The sequence below is a fragment of the Oncorhynchus masou genome, chromosome 11 (genome assembly GCF_036934945.1).
Source record: "Oncorhynchus masou masou isolate Uvic2021 chromosome 11, UVic_Omas_1.1, whole genome shotgun sequence".
Classification (NCBI taxonomy): Eukaryota; Metazoa; Chordata; class Actinopteri; order Salmoniformes; family Salmonidae; genus Oncorhynchus; species Oncorhynchus masou.
Genome location: NC_088222.1, coordinates 23,919,804 through 23,940,685, shown reverse-complemented (window position 1 = coordinate 23,940,685; position 20,882 = coordinate 23,919,804). Strand labels below are relative to the sequence as shown.

Here is a 20,882-nt window from a genome sequence, read left to right as displayed (position 1 = left end):
GCACTAAGTGTCGCTGTCGACCAAGGGAAAAAAACAACTTTTTTTTCTTGAAGTCTTTGTACGGTGTCTGGCATTCATTGCAGGAAGGGCTTTGTCATAACATCACGGCTTGTATTCGTGAAGGAGTGTTTGGCATGGGGTAGAGGGGTTGATCTCGTTAGCTTATACATGCTTTTTCGTTATTTCCTTATTAATGATTACTGCAAATTGCACATGAACAGTGGATAGCAATGGGCCTCTCCGTCAATGGATGTATTTTGATTCAGATGCTGCTGCTTTTTTGTTTCTGGGATTTATCTTCCGGTCAGATTGTCTATTCTGTCGCAGAGGAGGTGAACAAGGGAACCGTTGTTGGGAATATAGCCAAGGACCTCAATCTCAATGTTCAAGAACTGGAGTCTCGTATGTTTCAGATTGTATCCGGATCTCACAATAAGTATTTTGATGTGAATTTAAAGACCGGTTCTTTGTTTGTGAAAGAAATAATCGATCGAGAGGAGCTTTGTATGACCAGTCAAAAATGCTCTCTAAACTTGGAGGCCATTGCACAGAACCCTCTCAACATGTATCGTTTAGAGATCCAAGTATTAGATATAAATGACAACGCACCTTCATTTCATGTTAGTGATCATACATTGAATATAACAGAATCAACCTCTCCAGGTGAAAGATATCCTCTACCAAGGGCTAATGATGCTGATATCGGCAGTAATTCAGTGAAAACCTACAAGCTGAGCCCAAATGAACACTTTCTTCTAGATGTACAGAGCGGTGGAGAGCAGAGTGTGTCTGCCGAGGTAGTGTTACATAAAGCTTTAGATCGAGAGAAACAAGCTGTGATCCGGCTCCTATTGACTGCTCTTGATGGAGGGAAACCTGCTAAATCTGGGACTCTTCAGATAATAGTGAATGTGATAGATGTGAACGATAATAGTCCAGTCTTCAGCAAACCAATGTACAAAGTACGTGTGTCGGAGAACGTACCTATAGGCACACCTATAATAAAACTGAACGCAACCGATTTGGACTCAGGAGTAAATGGGGAAATATTTTTTTATTTGATTCATCACGGCAATCAGAAAGCATGGGATGTTTTTCAAATCGATCCAGCTACTGGTGAAATTACAGTAAAAGAAGTGATTGATCATGAAGAGAATGTTGCGTTTGAGCTGCACGTACAGGCCAAAGACAGGAGTTCTAGTCCTCGCACAACGCACTGTAAAGTCTTAGTTGAAGTGATAGATGTCAATGACAATGCTCCAGAGATATCAATAACTTCAATGATGAATGCAGTCAGAGAAGACGCAAAATCAGATACTGCTGTTGGTCTAATAACAGTGTCTGATAAAGACAGGGGTGTAAATGGAAAAGTACACTGCCAAATAGTAGGCTCTGTTCCATTCAAATTGCAATCCTCCTATAAAAACTATTACTCATTGGTAGTAGATGGATCTCTAGATAGAGAGAGTGGTTCCCAGTACAATGTGACCGTTACAGCTACAGATGAAGGCATCCCACCTCTCTCCAGTACCAGTGTCATTATTGTGTATGTCGCTGATGTGAATGACAACGCGCCTCGCTTTTCAGAACCAATAATGAATGTCTATCTGAAGGAGAATAGTCCCGTTGGAGGGCTTGTTGCCAGCTTGACTGCGCATGATCCAGATTTAAATGAAAATGCTCAGATGTCTTATTCATTTTTAGAAGGCAATAATGGAATACCGTTGTCTACAATGATGAATATAAACTCTTTAACTGGTGAATTATTCAGCCTACAGTCATTGAACTACGAGGAGGTGAAAAAGTTCGAGTTCCAAGTTCAGGCCACAGATTCTGGTGTTCCTCCACTAAGCAGCAAGGTCACTGTCAACGTTTTTATCCTTGATGAGAATGACAACAGTCCTGTGATTCTCCCGCCCTATTCTGACCACGGCTCCGTTAATTCTGAGAGCATTCCTTATTCTGCTGAAGCGGGATACTTTGTGGCCAAGATCAGGGCTGTAGACGCAGCAACATATGGCTTCTTGCTTTGATTTGTGTCAGTCTAATTCTTGCTCACGTTTTCTCAATTAGTTTGCAGGAAAGTTGTTTCATATTCTCCCATATCAGATAATCTTTTGGATCTGTCAAATTAGTGTAGTTTTTAATGGTTTATGGTTGACGCAGTAACTGATAAAGTTATTTAAATGTATATGCACACCACAGAATATTTAACCATTGAGTTCGACTACTGGTCATCAGCTGTTTGTCAGATTTAAAGCGAAGCAATAAATTACATTTGAGAGGATCATGCAAAGCGTTGTTCATTGGATTATCTTTTTTTTAATATGAACTCTTCTGATAGATACCAACATCTTGAATAACTAAAGCAGTCACATCTGTATTCATTTTAAGACCAGAATAAAAGCACTTGGTGTCGCTGTAGACCGTGATTATTCAGTTGATAACTACATGGGGCTTCTCCTTCCTCTCCTCACTTCCACTGATGAGGCAGGTACAGTCAAGCGAGTTGTTGAGACGAGAACGCACTCGAGATAGGCCTGTGTGTAGACACAACCGTTGTATACTAATAGAGAGATACTTTTTACATAAAAACGTTGCTTAGCAATATTATAAATCTATCATAAACAACTCACAGAAGAATCAGAAGGTCTGTGTATAAGGATGGACCATTCCGTGCATTGTGGATATTTTTGGATTCGGATTGTGCTGTTTCTTTGCTTATGGGATATATCTTCCGGTCAGATTGTCTATTCTGTTTTGAGGAGGTGAACAAGGGAACATTTGTTGGGAATATAGCCAAGGATCTCAATCTCAACGTTCAGGAACTGGAGTCACGTATGTTTCAGATTGTATCCGGATCCAACAAGAAGTATTTTGATGTCAATCTAAGAACTGGTGTTCTGTTCGTGAATGAGATAATCGACCGTGAGGAGCTTTGTGAGACCAATGTGAATTGTTCTTTGAATGTGCAGGCCATTGCGCACAATCCTTTACATGTTTTTCGTGTTGAAATAGAGATTTTGGATACAAATGACAATGTACCTTGTTTCATAGAAAATTATCTGACATTAAATATTTCTGAAAACGCTGTTGCGGGAGAGCGATTTCTTCTGCCAGTGGCTGAGGATGCCGATGGGGGCAGTAACTCTATGAAAACCTACAAGCTAAGTCCAAATGAACATTTTTATTTGGATGTACAGAGCGGTGGAGATCAGAGTTTGTCTGCTGAGTTAGTGTTACACAAGGCTGTAGACCGAGAGAAACAGGCTGTGGTGAAGCTCATACTAACTGCTGTTGATGGAGGAAAACCTCCCAGATCTGGGACATTACAGATCACTGTACACGTATTCGATACTAATGACAATACTCCAATTTTCAGCAAACCTCTTTACAAAGTGAAAGTTGAGGAGAACGTTTCAAATGGAACCAAAATATTAACTCTCACCGCATCAGACTTGGATGAGGGTATCAACAGTGACATTCTTTACTATTTTGTTGGTAACAGGAATGCAAAAGGATCTAGTATATTTGCTATTGACCCATATACTGGGGATGTATCAGTGAAAGGTAATGTCGATTGTGAAGAAAACGTTGGGATTGAGTTGCGAGTCCAGGCTGCAGACCAAGGCCAACCTCCAAAAACGACACATTGTAAAGTGTTGGTGGAAGTAGTGGATATAAATGACAATGCTCCAGAGATAGCAATAACATCACTCATGAGCACAGTAAGAGAGGATGCCAAGTCTGGCGCTGCTGTTGCTTTAGTCATGCTCTCAGATAAAGATGGGGGTAAAAATGGAATTGTGAATTGTCAGTTAAGTGATACTGTTCCTTTCAAACTGCAGTTTTCTTATAAAAATCACTACTCTTTAGTTGTGGACAGGCCTCTGGACAGAGAGAAATGTTCTCAGTACAACATCAGTATTATTGCTATGGACGAGGGGACCCCACCTCTCTCCAGCACCAGTGTTGTTACTGCATACATTTCTGATATGAATGACAACCCACCCCGTTTTCCAGAACATCTTATTAACATGTTTCTAAAGGAGAATAGTCCAGTGGGTGGTCTGATAGTTAGTGTAAGTGCGTATGATCCAGATGAAATGGAAAACGCGCATGTATTATATTCTCTATCGGAAAGTAAAGTGATAATATATCGCCCTCGTCAATTGTCAACATTAACTCTATAACTGGTGAAATATTCAGCTTACAGTCTTTTAACTATGAAGAAGTAAAAAAGTTCCAGTTCCAAGTTCAGGCCACAGACTCTGGTGTTCCTCCACTAAGCAGCAACTTCACTGTCAAGGTTTTTATCTTTGACGAGAATGACAACAGTCCTGTGATTCTCCCGCCCTATTCTGACCACGGCTCTGTTAATTCTGAGAACATTCCTTATTCTGCTGAAGCGGGATACTTTGTGGCCAAGATCAGGGCTGTAGACGCCGACTCTGGTTATAATGCGCTGCTTTCTTATCACATCTCTGAACCAAAGGGGACCAATCTATTCAGAATAGGAACCAACAATGGAGAAATACGGACTAAGAGACGCATGAGTGACAATGACCTAAAAACTCACCCGTTGGTCATTCTGGTGTCTGATAATGGAGAACCTTCCCTGTCGGCGACTGTGTCTATTGATGTTGTGGTCGTTGAAAGTACAGATGACACACAGACAACTTTCAGACAACTGCCTGTAAAGGAGGAGAGTTTCTCAGATTTAAATCTGTATCTGCTCGTCGCCATTGTGTCAGTATCAGTGATATTTCTACTGAGCCTCATCAGTTTAATAGTTGTAAAATGCCACAGGACAGACGGCAGTTTCAGCAGGTACAGCGCCCCAATGATCACCACCCATCCTGACGGGAGCTGGTCTTACTCCAAATCTACTCAGCAGTTTGACGTGTGTTTTAGCTCTGACACACTGAAGAGTGACCTAGTCGTTTTTCCCACGCCGTTTCCACTTGCTGACGGTGAGCTGATCAGTATTAATGGAGGGGATACCTTACAAAGGACACGGACGCTTCCCAACACTGAAAAGGTAAGAACATATTTTTATTTGACCAATATTCTAATGTTTCATTAAAGTTTTAGTGTTGAGCTCGTGAAATCTGCCGAGATTCCAGCATTGGTGATTTTAGCACCATGCTAATGGACTGCGATGCCGGGACAGAAACCATCTCCATCAGTAGATTGGTGAATGACGAGCAGTATACATTGTTGTTCTTTCTTTAAATTCTTCATCTTTGAGGGGTTGTGTTAACGTCTCTCGACTTTCAATTAACCTTAAATTGTGACACCTTTCTCTTTTATAATTGGAATTAACGGGCACAAAATATTAAGCATCAGTTTTCTCATAGTCATTCTTCCACATTATGAAATTAAGATTTTTTATTTTTCTTTATCTTCTTTAGTGCTTCATTTTGTGAACTGCCTAAATGTTGTGACCCATCTCCTTTTGCAATGTATTCAACCATAAGGGTTATAACCTTCAGTTCTCTGTTTCTTTTTCAACTACTAATAACTATAGTGGAAGCCTGTATGATAACGATCTCAAGTGTTGTGCTATTGATTAGTCAACGTGGTAGGTGGTCTCTAAATTATATAGAGTAAACCACAAGTGAAATAAGTTGGCGTACTATTTGCCTCTTCTTGTAATGAAGCAGAATTTTTTACTTAGACTATTAAACCGTTTTATTTCAGGCAAAGACATGATGCAGATGTAGGTCATGTGCTTATTTCTAATTGAGCAGTGTCATGTCCGTTTAGTAAGAAAAACACAGGGTGTCGCTGTAGACCGTGGATATGAACCCATGATTTAATTATTTTGGGCCCCTCCTTCTGAACCTATCAGTCAGTGTTGTGCAGGCTTTTGTCAGAATAACAGAGCCAGATTCCATTTGAAACAACAGCTCTTTCGTGAGAGTATATGATGTGGTTCTTTTCTAAAATATTTGCCTTATTATCTTCATGATTTTCTCATAGAATACGGAAAGTGTGGGATTCCCGTGGATTTGACGATGGGTCATTCCATGCATTGTGGAAATTGTTGGATTACGGTTGTGCAGCTTCTTTGTTTCTGGGATTTATCTTCCGGTCAGATTGTCTATTTTGTCTCAGAGGAGGTGAACAAGGGAACCGTTGTTGGGAGTATAGCCAAGGACTTCAATCTCAATGTTCAAGAACTGGAGTCTCGTATGTTTCAGATTGTATCCGGATCTAACAAGAAGTATTTTGATGTGAATTTAAAGACCGGTGCTCTGTTTGTGAAAGAAAGAATCGATCGAGAGGAGCTTTGTATGACCAGTCAAAAATGCTCTCTAAACTTAGAGGCCATTGCACAGAACCCTCTCAACATGTACCGTTTAGAGATCCAAGTATTAGATATAAATGATTACGCACCTTCATTTCGTACAAGTGATCATACATTAAATATCACAGAATCTACCTCTCCAGGTGAAAGATATCCCCTACCAAGAGCTAATGATGCTGACATAGGCAGTAACTCTGTTAAAACCTACAAACTGAGCCCAAATGAGCACTTCTCTCTGGATGTACAGAGCGGTGAGAAAACGGTGTCTGCTGACTTAGTGCTTCAGAAAGCTTTAGACAGAGAGAAACAAGCGGTTATCGTGCTCCTTCTGACTGGTGTTGATGGAGGAAAACCTCCACGATCCGGGACATTAAATATATTTATTAATGTGATAGATGTAAACGATAATAGCCCGACATTTAGCAAACATTTGTATAAAATAAGTATATTTGAGAACTTCCCTGCTGGCACACCTATAATAACAATTAACGCAACTGATATGGACTCAGGAGTATATGGGGAAATAATTTATTCTTTGATAGGCCATGGGGAGGAAAACGCACTGGACTTTTTTCAAATAAACCCAGTCACTGGTGAAATTACAGTTAAAGGAACAATTGATTACGAAGAGCATGCTGAGTTTGAGTTACAAGTACAGGCCAAAGACAGGAGTTCTAGTCCCCGTGCAACACACTGTAAAGTCCTGATAGAAGTGATGGATGTCAATGACAATTCCCCAGAAATATCAGTGACTTCAATGATGAATGCAGTCAGAGAAGATGCAAAATCAGGTACAGCTGTTGGTCTAATAACAGTGTCTGATAAAGACAGGGGAGTAAATGGAAAAGTACACTGTCAAATAGTAGGCTCTGTTCCATTCAAATTGCAATCCTCCTATAAAAACTATTACTCATTGGTAGTAGATGGATCTCTAGATAGAGAGTGGTTCCCAGTACAATGTGACCGTTACAGCTACAGATGAAGGCATCCCACGTCTCTCCAGTACCAGTGTCATTATTGTGTATGTCGCTGATGTGAATGACAACGCGCCTCGCTTTTCAGAACCAATAATGAATGTCTATCTGAAGGAGAATAGTCCCGTTGGAGGTCATATTGCCAGCTTGACTGCGCATGATCCAGATATGAATGAAAATGCTCAGATGTCTTATTCATTTTTAGAAGGCAATAATGCAATACCCTTGTCTACAATGATAAACATCAACTCCTTAACTGGTGAGATATATAGCATGCATACTTTTAACTATGAAGAAGTAAAACAGTTCCAGTTTCAAGTTCAGGCCACAGACTCTGGTGTTCCTCCACTAAGCAGCAACGTCACTGTCAACGTTTTTATCCTTGATGAGAATGACAACAGTCCTGTGATTCTCCCGCCCTATTCTGACCACGGCTCGGTTAATTCTGAGAGCATTCCTTATTCTGCTGACGCGGGATACTTTGTGGCCAAGATCAGGGCTGTAGACGCCGACTCTGGTTATAATGCGCTGCTTTCTTATCACATCTCTGAACCAAAGGGGACCAATCTATTCAGAATAGGAACCAACAACGGAGAAATACGGACTAAGAGACGCATGAGTGACACTGACTTACAATTGCACTCGTTTTTCATTCTGGTGTCTGATAATGGAGAACCTTCCCTGACTGCGACTGTGTCTATTGATGTTGTGGTCGTTGAAAGTACAGATGACACACAGACAACTTTCAGACAACTGCCTGTAAGGGAGGAAAGTTTGACAGATTTAAATCTGTTTCTGCTCGTCGCCATTGTGTCAGTATCAGTGATATTTCTACTGAGCCTCATCAGTTTAATAGTTGTGAAATGCCACAGGACAGACGGCAGTTTCAGCAGGTACAGCGCCCCCATGATCACCACCCACCCTGACGGGAGCTGGTCTTACTCCAAATCTACTCAGCAGTATGACGTGTGTTTCAGTTCTGACACACTGAAGAGTGAAGTAGTAGTTTTCCCCACGCCGTTTCCACCTGCTGATGGTGAGCTGATCAGTATTAATGGAGGAGACACTTCTCAAAGGATACGAACACTCCCTAACACAGAGAAGGTAAGACAATAAATATAGATTTTCCCAACTATTACAAAATATTTTAGAAGTGTTTGTGGAGAGCCCTGGTGGCATCATCACCACACTGGTGGAGAGCGACACCGTGGGAGAAACTGTCCTCTCCAGCAGATTGGTGAGTTGTCCTTTCCCTATTGTCGTCATCTTTGAGGAAGGTTGCGCTTTCAATTATAGTCTTGTTGTGACCTCGATCAGAAACTTTGCTTCTTCAGAGTAGTATCGTTTACCGCGACAAATGTATATGATTATTTCTCGACCCTGCATAATTTCAACATCCAAAAGTTTCTTACAATATTATTGTTGCCTACTGTTGATGAACAGCTGTAAAGATATTTGGTTAAATTTGTCTGTCAAAGTGCTATTGAGTATAGCAGCCTATCCAGACGTTTACATTTTATTTCGTAATCTATTGCTCCTAAAATAACGTCGATTTCAGCATTTTCTATGTGTAGTCTAGTACGCCTAGTAATAATCAAACTGTTATCCCCTTTGAACTGTATAAAGAAAGACATTATGCACTCTGATTGTTGTACTTTCTCGTTTGACCAACATCATATTCATTAGTAAGCACTAAGTGTCGCTGTCGACCAAGGGAAAAAAACAACTTTTTTTCTTGAAGTCTTTGTACGGTGTCTGGCATTCATTGCAGGAAGGGCTTTGTCATAACATCACGGCTTGTATTCGTGAAGGAGTGTTTGGCATGGGGTAGAGGGGTTGATCTCGTTAGCTTATACATGCTTTTTCGTTATTTCCTTATTAATGATTACTGCAAATTGCACATGAACAGTGGATAGCAATGGGCCTCTCCGTCAATGGATGTATTTTGATTCAGATGCTGCTGCTTTTTTGTTTCTGGGATTTATCTTCCGGTCAGATTGTCTATTCTGTCGCAGAGGAGGTGAACAAGGGAACCGTTGTTGGGAATATAGCCAAGGACCTCAATCTCAATGTTCAAGAACTGGAGTCTCGTATGTTTCAGATTGTATCCGGATCTCACAATAAGTATTTTGATGTGAATTTAAAGACCGGTTCTTTGTTTGTGAAAGAAATAATCGATCGAGAGGAGCTTTGTATGACCAGTCAAAAATGCTCTCTAAACTTGGAGGCCATTGCACAGAACCCTCTCAACATGTATCGTTTAGAGATCCAAGTATTAGATATAAATGACAACGCACCTTCATTTCATGTTAGTGATCATACATTGAATATAACAGAATCAACCTCTCCAGGTGAAAGATATCCTCTACCAAGGGCTAATGATGCTGATATCGGCAGTAATTCAGTGAAAACCTACAAGCTGAGCCCAAATGAACACTTTCTTCTAGATGTACAGAGCGGTGGAGAGCAGAGTGTGTCTGCCGAGGTAGTGTTACATAAAGCTTTAGATCGAGAGAAACAAGCTGTGATCCGGCTCCTATTGACTGCTCTTGATGGAGGGAAACCTGCTAAATCTGGGACTCTTCAGATAATAGTGAATGTGATAGATGTGAACGATAATAGTCCAGTCTTCAGCAAACCAATGTACAAAGTACGTGTGTCGGAGAACGTACCTATAGGCACACCTATAATAAAACTGAACGCAACCGATTTGGACTCAGGAGTAAATGGGGAAATATTTTTTTATTTGATTCATCACGGCAATCAGAAAGCATGGGATGTTTTTCAAATCGATCCAGCTACTGGTGAAATTACAGTAAAAGAAGTGATTGATCATGAAGAGAATGTTGCGTTTGAGCTGCACGTACAGGCCAAAGACAGGAGTTCTAGTCCTCGCACAACGCACTGTAAAGTCTTAGTTGAAGTGATAGATGTCAATGACAATGCTCCAGAGATATCAATAACTTCAATGATGAATGCAGTCAGAGAAGACGCAAAATCAGATACTGCTGTTGGTCTAATAACAGTGTCTGATAAAGACAGGGGTGTAAATGGAAAAGTACACTGCCAAATAGTAGGCTCTGTTCCATTCAAATTGCAATCCTCCTATAAAAACTATTACTCATTGGTAGTAGATGGATCTCTAGATAGAGAGAGTGGTTCCCAGTACAATGTGACCGTTACAGCTACAGATGAAGGCATCCCACCTCTCTCCAGTACCAGTGTCATTATTGTGTATGTCGCTGATGTGAATGACAACGCGCCTCGCTTTTCAGAACCAATAATGAATGTCTATCTGAAGGAGAATAGTCCCGTTGGAGGGCTTGTTGCCAGCTTGACTGCGCATGATCCAGATTTAAATGAAAATGCTCAGATGTCTTATTCATTTTTAGAAGGCAATAATGGAATACCGTTGTCTACAATGATGAATATAAACTCTTTAACTGGTGAATTATTCAGCCTACAGTCATTGAACTACGAGGAGGTGAAAAAGTTCGAGTTCCAAGTTCAGGCCACAGATTCTGGTGTTCCTCCACTAAGCAGCAAGGTCACTGTCAACGTTTTTATCCTTGATGAGAATGACAACAGTCCTGTGATTCTCCCGCCCTATTCTGACCACGGCTCCGTTAATTCTGAGAGCATTCCTTATTCTGCTGAAGCGGGATACTTTGTGGCCAAGATCAGGGCTGTAGACGCCGACTCTGGTTATAATGCGCTGCTTTCTTATCAGATTTCTGAACCACCAAAGGGGACCAATCTATTCAGAATAGGAACCAACAACGGAGAAATACGGACTAAGAGACGCATGAGTGACAATGACTTAAAAACTCACCCGTTGGTCATTCTGGTGTCTGATAATGGAGAACCTTCCTTGTCGGCGACTGTGTCTATTGATGTTGTGGTCGTTGAAAGTACAGGTGACATGCAGACAACTTTCAGACAACTGCCACTAAAGGAGGAGAGTTTCTCAGATTTAAATCTGTATCTGCTCGTCGCCATTGTGTCAGTAACAGTGATATTTCTACTGAGCCTCATCAGTTTAATAGTTGTAAAATGCCACAGGACAGACGGCAGTTTCAGCAGGTGCAGCGCCCCCATGATCACCACCCACCCTGACGGGAGCTGGTCTTACTCCAAATCTACTCAGCAGTATGACGTTTGTTTTAGTTCTGACACACTGAAGAGTGACGTAGTAGTTTTCCCCACTCCGTTTCCACCTGCTGATGGTGAGCTGATCAGTATCAATGAAGGAGACACTTTTCAACGGACACGAACGCTTCCCAGTAGCGAGAAGGTAATTACCCTTCATTATAAAAGCATACTATGCACCATCTATTGACCAAAATGCTGTTTGTATGTCGATAATATGTCTCTTGTTTTATATCATTAGTTTTGATCAGGAAATCCTCATGTCTCAGCATGTTGTCGTTTCGTTCAATGTGCCTTTTGACAAGGTCATGTAGGTGTACCTTATGTTGTTGAATAGAGTTAGGCCTACCTTGTTTAACTTTTCTGCCTTCTGGATATTAAATACTTTGTTCAAACAATATTTTCACAATTTGGGTTCATATGGTGTAAATGTTATGGTTAATTGTAGGTCCAAAAAGACAGCTCGTTTAAGAAGCACTTTTATTTTGACTTCAGCACCACTGGGGTGGACAGCGACATAACTGTGTCGCTGGTGGTTTTTAAAAACACTCGTTTCATGTCACACCGTGTCGCTGCAGACCATGGATATGAAGGTTGTTTCTCAGTCTGGTGCCCCTCCCTCTATGGCTTGTCCTGAGCTGGGAGGGATTTGTACAGGTCCATGATACATCGCACTCTGTTTGTATTTTATACAAGAAAGCATTCTCACTGCGTTTTGGGCGTTTTATGTCTAATGTTTTTATGGTAGATAACACTAGTTTCAGAATCTACTTATCGATGTTTGGCACAAACAACTGAACCGTGGATAACGATGGGCCTCTTTCTCCATGCATGTATTTTTATTCGAATTCTGCTTCTTCTTTGTTTCTGGAATTTATCATCCGGTCAGATTGTCTATTCTGTCTCAGAGGAGGTGAACAAGGGAACCGTTGTTGGGAATATAGCCAAGGACCTCAATCTCAATGTTCAGGAATTGGAGTCTCGTATGTTTCAGATTGTAGCCGGATCTAACCAGAAGTATTTTGATGTGAATGTTAAGACTGGTGCTCTGTTTGTGATTGAGAGAATCGATCGAGAAGACCTATGTGTGACGAGCAAGACTTGTGCCTTAAATTTAGAGGCCCTAGCACAAAACCCGCATAGTCTTTATCGGATCGAGATAGAGATTTTGGATACAAATGACAACGCGCCATTTTTCTCAGGTAATACACTTACAATGAATATTACAGAGATAGCTATTTTGGGAGACAAATTCCTCTTACCCATTGCAAAAGATCCAGATGTTGGTAGTAACTCGGTAAACAGCTACAAGCTGAGTCCAAATGAACACTTCTCTCTGGATGTACAGAGCGGTGGAGAGCAGAGTGTGTCTGCGGAATTAGTGCTAAAGAAAGCTTTAGACCGAGAGAAACAGGCTGTGATCCAGTTGACACTGACTGCTGTTGATGGAGGAAACCCTCCTCGATCAGGGACGTTACAGATTGTGGTAAACGTTATGGATATAAATGACAATAATCCAATTTTCAGCAAACCTCTTTACAAAGTGAAAGTGAATGAAAATTCGCCGGTAGGAAAAAAAGTAACTTCTCTTCTTGCTTCAGATATGGATGAAGGAGTAAATGGTGAAGTAATATATTCTCTAGTTGGATATGGGCCTGAAAACGAAGCTCTATTCTCTATCGTTCCTGAGACAGGGGTGATTGAGGTAAAGGGAGTGATTGACCATGAACAAAATGCTGCAATTGAGTTAAGAGTCCAAGCAAAAGACAAGGGCATTCCACCTAGGAGTACACGTTGTAAAGTCTTAGTTGAAGTTATTGATGAGAATGATAACACTCCAGAAATATCAGTGACGTCATTCATTGACACTGTTCGCGAGGATGTGAAAACAGGCACAGCTGTTGCCTTAGTCACAGTCAGTGACAAAGATGGGGGTAAGAATGGAGTAGTTCAGTGTAACATTGCAGGTTCTGGTCCTTTCAAGTTGCAGTCTTCATATAATAATTACTATTCTGTATTAGTTGATGGGCCACTAGACAGAGAACTTGTTTCAATGTACAATGTAACCATTGTTGCAACAGATGAAGGATCCCCACCTCTCTCCAGCACTCGAGTTATTAGTGTGCACATTTCTGATGTGAATGACAATGCGCCTCGCTTTTCAGAGACCGTAATGGTGAATTTAAAAGAAAACAGCCCAGTGGGAGGGCTTATTGCCAGCTTGACTGCGCATGATCCAGATATGAATGAAAATGCTCAGATGTCTTATTCATTTTTAGAAGGCAATAATGCAATACCCTTGTCTACGATGATAAACATCAACTCCTTAACTGGTGAGATATATAGCATGCAGTCTTTTAACTATGAAGAAGTAAAACAATTACAATTTCAAGTTCAGGCCACAGATTCTGGTGTTCTTCCATTAAGCAGCAACGTCACTGTCAACGTTTTTATCCTTGACGAGAATGACAACAGTCCTGTGATTCTCCCGCCTTATTCTGACCACGGCTCCGTTAATTCTGAGAACATTCCTTATTCTGCTGACGCGGGATACTTTGTGGCCAAGATCAGGGCTGTAGACGCCGACTCTGGTTATAATGCGCTGCTTTCTTATCACATCTCTGAACCACCAAAGGGGACCAATCTATTCAGAATAGGAACCAACAACGGAGAAATACGGACTAAGAGACGCATGAGTGACAATGACTTAAAAACTCACCCGTTGGTCATTCTGGTGTCTGATAATGGAGAACCTTCCTTGTCGGCGACTGTGTCTATTGATGTTGTGGTCGTTGAAAGTACAGATGACACACAGACAACTTTCAGACAACTGCCTGTAAAGGAGGAGAGTTTCTCAGATTTAAATCTGTATCTGCTCGTCGCCATTGTGTCATTATCAGTGACATTTCTACTGAGCCTCATCAGTTTAATAGTTGTAAAATGCCACAGGACAGACGGCAGTTTCAGCAGGTGCAGCGCCCCAATGATCACCACCCACCCTGACGGGAGCTGGTCTTACTCCAAATCTACTCAGCAGTATGACGTGTGTTTCAGCTCTGACACAATGAAGAGTGATGTAGTAGTTTTCCCCACGCAGTTTCCACCTGTTGATGGTGAGCTGATCAGTATTAGTGGAGGAGACACTTTTCAAAGGACACGAACACTTTCCAACACAGAGAAGGTAAGGATCACTTTTTCTAAGGATTTTGCTTTGTAATTGCTTTTTTTAAATTGACATTATTGTCTGATGTGCACATATTTTTTCAAATTCCCGAAAAACTTGGGGAAGTTCCCTTTTAACTTGACAAATGTAATGGGTACGGTATAGTTTGGGTAAAATTTTGCTCCAAATTGATGCAGCATGCAGCTTTTTAATTCAACACCATGGACAGCGACCTGTGGCTACTTTGGTTAGTCAGTCTCATTCTTGCTCACTTTTTCTAGATAAAACTGCAGCAAAGTTGTGTCGTATTGTCCTCTAACAGGTAAAGGAATGAACATGTCAGAATATTGTAGTTTTCATGTAAAACTGAATATTTCTTTGTTTGTTTCTTTAAGCGTCCCTTATGTTATTTCAGCCCAGCCTCACATCCAATTCGCGCATATATGTACAAAATGTATTTCAGCAGATTTCGTGCGTTTTTGTGTGGTTCAATTCGTTCGAAATGACACGAATTGATGTGCTACTTAATTCGTGGGAAAAGACACGAATTTAACCAGTAGGCACACAAGCCTTTGCAACAACCAGATACTCGACTATACCTTACCCTAACCTTAACCCTAACCTTAACCATTCTACTAACTATACCTAACTCCAACTGGACCTAACCCTAACCCCCACCCTACGGACGGCCTACGCGCATATGTGTGGAGTGCATCCCCTCCCTCCCCCCCCTCCGGTTTCCCCGTGTCAGAGATGGAAGTGGATCAACCGACTCAAACTAGAAACCAAACTCCTAGGTTGCACTATGCTTTCCACATCCGTTGACAAGCGGACCTAGACATCATGACCACACCACTCGATATGGACACATGGCAACCAACCGAGGACCAAACCTGCATAAGGTGCGCAACTCAAGAGATTTTGCCTGATCCTACATCGAGTTTAAGAACAAAAATTAAATATAAACTATCGCGTCTATATGGTTGTTGAAAAGGCTTGTGTGGTTAAATGTGTTTTTTTTTCACACGAATTAAGAAGCACATGAATTCGTGTCTTTTCTCACGAATTAAGCCAGAAAAACGCACAAAAACGCACGAAATTTGCTGAAATGCATTTTGTACATATATGCACGAATTGGTTGGCTAGCCGGTCCTGATGTTGTTCTCAGTCCCCAGCCCTCTGTAGTCACTGGTCGACTCCTCCACTATCGATGTGTAGCACCCTCTTGGGAGATGCTTCTTCTGCTGCCAATACTGGCGTATAAAGCTCACCCACACATCAGTCCATTGTAACGTCACCTTCTGCCATATACGTACTGTGGTGACATATGCATACTGCAGTCCTCTCACTATGGGTGGGGGAAACTAGAAGTGGGCGGTGCTGAATGCATCTTTTGAATGCAAACAGTACACAGCTATAGCTAGTTAGCTAACTAGCTTAGCAAACCAAACAAATCAATCTGCTTCCATTTCTGCAATTCTGTTGATAGCAATATTTTGAATAACTAAAATAATACATATTTATTATTTAAAAAAATAAACACAGTAAACACACTTGGTGTTGCTGTAAACCGTGATTATATTGTGTTGATTAGGTTCCTCCTTCCTTCCTGCACTTCCACTGCTGAAGGCACAGTCAAGCAAGTTTGATGAGACGGGAATGCACTCAAGATCTACTGTATGTAAACGCATCAGGGTGTGTGGTGATCATTGGGGCGCTGCACCAAGGGGGGGTTCTGCACTACTGGAAAGGCCCATCACTATCCATGGACCACCCTATTCTTCTGTAGGCCTAAGTTATTTATGATCGTTTCATTATATTGCAAAGTATCGTTAAGAATAATCTCTCGACTAGTATACCGCGGTTCTTTTGGTGGGAGGGGCGGTAGGTATCCTAGTGGTTAGAGAGTTGAACTAGTAACCGAAAGGTTGCAATATCAAATCCCCGAGCTGACAAGGTAAAAAAAAAACTGCTGTTCTGCCCCTGAACAAGGCAGTTAACCTACTGTTCCTAGGCTGTCATTGAAAATAAGAATTTGTTATTAACTGACTTGCCTAGTTAAATAAAGTGTTTTTTTTTTAATAAACAGCTATGTCAATAGTATTTGTGTTGTGTATATACAACAAACACAGGATGTCGCTGTTGACCATGAACATTATTTCTAGGAGGAAAAATACTGGACTATTCTTGTGAATACTTGAAAAGGAATGGAGTTGAAACCAGTCGTGTGTTTTGGGATGAGAGGAAAATGCTTGTGCGTCCTGGATTACTTGGGTTGTATAGACACGGATTAGCAGAGTTTGTATTATTTTCATTTTTCCCTTTTAGTATATTTTGGATAAGCGTTTACTTGTACAGCCATGGGCCTGTGTGACCACAGAAGACGTGTTGGGATGAAATGTCTTCTGCTGCTTTGTTCATGGGGATTGTGTTCCGGACAGTTCGTGTATTCAGTCTCAGAGGAGGTGGATAAAGGAACATTTGTTGGAAATATCGCCAAAGACCTCAATCTTAACGTGAGGGAACTAGAATCTAGAGAGATTCAGATAGTAACCGGATCCAAACGGAGGTATTTTGATATCGACGTGAAGACTGGCGTTCTTTTTGTCAATGAGATAATTGACAGAGATGCCATCTGCCCCAACTCCATAACATGCTCCATAGATGTAGAAGCTATCATGAACCATCCCATGCGAATCCATCGGATTGAAGTAAACATTTTGGACATAAATGACAACGTGCCATCATTTCAAGAGCGCATTCACGTTATCAATATGACCGAATATGCCTCTCCAGGTGAAAGATTTCCATTACCACGTGCCGGTGATGCGGACGTTGGCAGTAAATCGATAAAAACCTACAACCTGAGCCCGAATGAATACTTTTCTCTGGATGTACAGAGCGATGAGCATAGTGTGACTGCTGAGTTAGTGCTGCAGAAAGCTTTAGACCGAGAGAAACAAGCTTTAATTAAGCTGATACTGATTGCTGTTGATGGAGGGAAACCTCCACGATCCGGGACTTTAGAGATAATAATTAATGTGATAGATGTGAACGACAACAGCCCGATTTTCACTAAATCTCTGTATAAAGTCCAAGTCTTAGAAAATGTTGCCATTGGAACTTTAGTTCTTATCATAAACGCAACAGACATAGACGAAGCTGCAAACGGTGAGATTGAATACTCCTTCATTAGTAACAGAGAAATGGATCTTCATAGGCTGTTTGCAGTCAATCAGCACACAGGTGAATTAACCATTAAAGGAAGGTTAGATCACGAGGAGAACCCTGCGTTTGAAATCCGTGTACAAGCAAAAGACAAGGGTAATCCACAAAGGAGTGCCCATTCAAAAGTCCTAATTGAAATACTTGATATCAATGATAATACACCCGAGATAGAAATAACGTCACTGACCATTGCAGTCAAAGAAGATGCCGAGAAAGGAACAGCAGTGGCTTCATTGAGTATAGGAGACAAAGATGGGAGTAAAAATGGGCTCATCAAAGCATTTGTTATAGGAGATGTTCCTTTTAAATTACAGTCGTCCTATAAGAACTATTATTCTTTGGTGGTAGACGGGCCTCTAGACAGAGAGAGTGCCTCTCTTCATAACGTAACTATTAAAGCCATTGATGAAGGGACCCCACCTCTCTCCAGTACCAGTGTTATTACTGTACACATTTCTGATGTGAATGACAACGCCCCACTCTTTCCGGAGACAATATTGAACTTTTATATAGAGGAGAACAGTCCAGTGGGGGTTCGTGTTGGCAGCGTGACAGCGAATGACCCGGATATCAATGAAAACTCTCAATTGACGTATACACTATCAAAAAACAAAACATACGCCCGTTTGTCAACATTTCTAAACTTAAATTCTCTAACTGGTGAAATATTCAGCTTACAGTCATTTAACTATGAAGAAGTGAAAGCGTTCCAGTTCCAAGTTCAGGCCACAGATTCTGGTGTTCCTCCACTAAGCAGCAACGTCACTGTCAACGTTTGTATCCTTGATGAGAATGACAACAGTCCTGTGATTCTCCCGCCCTATTCTGACCACGGCTCCGTTAATTCTGAGAACATTCCTTTTACTGCTGAAGCGGGATACTTTGTGGCTAAAATCAGGGCTGTAGACGCCGACTCTGGTTATAATGCGCTGCTTTCTTATCACATCTCTGAACCACCAAAGGGGACCAATCTATTCAGAATAGGAACCAACAACGGAGAAATAACGACTAAGAGACGCATGAGTGACAGTGACCTAAAAACTCACCCGTTGGTAATTCTGGTGTCTGATAATGGAGAACCTTCCCTGTCTGCGACTGTGTCTATTGATGTTGTGGTCGTTGAAAGTACAGGTGACATGCAGACAACTTTCAGACAACTGCCTGTAAAGGAGGAGAGTTTCTCAGATTTAAATCTGTATCTGCTCGTCGCCATTGTGTCATTATCAGTGATTTTTCTACTGAGCCTCATCAGTTTAATAGTTGTGAAATGCCACAGGACAGACAGCAATTTCAGCAGGTACAGCGCCCCCATGATCACCACCCACCCTGACGGGAGCTGGTCTTACTCCAAATCTACTCAGCAGTATGACGTGTGTTTCAGCTCTGACACACTGAAGAGTGACGTAGTAGTTTTCCCCACTCCGTTTTCATCTGCTGATGGCGAGCTGATCAGCATTAATGGCGGGGATACTTTTCAAATGACACGAACGCTTCCTAGTAGTGAGAAGGTAAGCCTTTTTCACTATTCACAATAAGTACTGGATCTGTTAGAATGAGGGTCTATTTAATTCATTCACTGCTTATGGATTTGTTTTTTATAAAAATGTTGTTGGATGATTATTGACAGTGATATTGAGTACGGTTACATGCACACAATGGTACGATTATTGTGGATAGTCAGATTAATATAATAGTTCGATTAAAACTTTTACATTCTTTGCAAGAAGTACAATTTCCCTAATAATCTTTACAATCAGGCTACCTGATGGCACTCTGATGAATGCAGAAAATCCCCAATGAAAATATACGTTCTACCACATGGACCATGTTATTTTTGGGAAATATATTTCATTCTAAATTCGACATAACGTTTGTATGTGAAAAAAACTTATAAAATGCGTACATTCAGTTGTTCCAAACTCACTTCACTTGCGATAAAGAGGGAGGCTCGCTCCGCTGGTGCTAGCACATGCGCAGATCAAACACACAGCTGGAACGCGGTTAAAGGTGTTTACATGTCCTAATAATTCGAAAGATTGCTTAGAAAACCAAATGTTTTAATCGGCGTATGCTTACTTCTATTTTGACCTTATGCTGATTACGATAAACAGAGTAACGTGTTTACATGACTTTTGCATAATCTGCCTAATGGCACAATCCGTTTAATATCGAATTAATAGTGTGCATGTAAATGTAAGCCTATAAATTGTCGTCGATTGTGAAGCGATTCAGATTTCACATAACAGCTACTGCTGCTTCATCATACATGGTGATAGTACTTAGAGCAGGACTGTCAAACTCATTCCATGGAGGGCCTAGTGTCTGCGGTTTTAGTTTTTTCATTTCAATTTAGACCTAGGTGAAGGGAGTTCTCCAAATGAAATGAAATCAAATGTATTTATAAAGCTTTACATTGGCAGATGTTACAAAGTGCTTATACAGTTGTGGACAGTAGCATCATTACTGATGTATAGTATAGGCCTATTTCAGCACCACCGGTGTGGATAGCAGCATCAGTTCTGAGGTATTCTATAGGTCTATTTTAGCACCACCAAGCTACAGCAAAACATCAATCAATCAATCAATCAATCAATCAATCAAATGTATTTATAAAGCCCTTTTTACATCAGCCTATGTCAGAAAGTGCTGTACAGAATCCGCAAACAACAAACAGCAAGCAATGCAGATTTATAAGCACAGGGGCTTGGAAAAACTCTCTAGAAAGCCCGGAACCTAGGCGGAACCTAGGATGAAACCTAGAAAGGAACCAGGTGGAGATTATAACAGAACATGGCCAAGATGTTCAAACATTCATAGATGACCAGCAGGGTCAGATAATGATAATCACAGTGTCAGGATTTGGCCAGGGTTGTTCCGGTTTTTGGTCACTAGATGCCCCCATTGTGCTTGTTGACCTTTTGCTTTCCCTTGAACCCCATTATTATTTGCACCTGTGCCTCATTTCCCCTGATTGTATTTAAACCCTTAGTTTCCCTCAGTTCTTTGCTCTGTGTTTGTATGTTAGCACCCAGCCCTAGTATTCTGTGTACTCTTG

The 20,882-nt window shown here is 41.1% G+C and overlaps 2 protein-coding genes and 1 pseudogene across 6 annotated transcripts in view; all 3 read left to right on the top strand.

Annotated features, from left to right (window-relative positions):
- The window catches only part of LOC135548361 (protocadherin alpha-C2-like), a 79,472-nt gene that overhangs the window by 16,760 nt on the left and 41,830 nt on the right, over positions 1–20,882 (top strand). Inside the window, exon 2 of one of the 5 annotated variants that reach the window (XM_064977883.1) lies at positions 4,496–5,041. The exons of 2 other annotated variants lie outside the window; for them this stretch is intronic. In XM_064977883.1, coding sequence (XP_064833955.1) covers positions 4,496–5,041 — 546 coding nt within the window. Of the gene's footprint in view, positions 1–4,495; positions 5,042–9,089; positions 11,582–16,741; positions 19,336–20,882 lie in introns of those variants that run through there. 2 more of the 5 variants (XM_064977887.1, XM_064977886.1) reach the window with 2 other exon arrangements.
- On the top strand, positions 114–2,039 carry LOC135547941 (protocadherin alpha-5-like). Its single transcript, XM_064977149.1, has one exon. It carries the CDS (start codon positions 231–233, stop codon positions 2,031–2,033), a length of 1,803 nt encoding a protein of 600 aa, XP_064833221.1. The 5' UTR covers positions 114–230; the 3' UTR covers positions 2,034–2,039.
- LOC135548365 (protocadherin alpha-2-like) lies at positions 2,520–4,291 on the top strand (annotated as a pseudogene).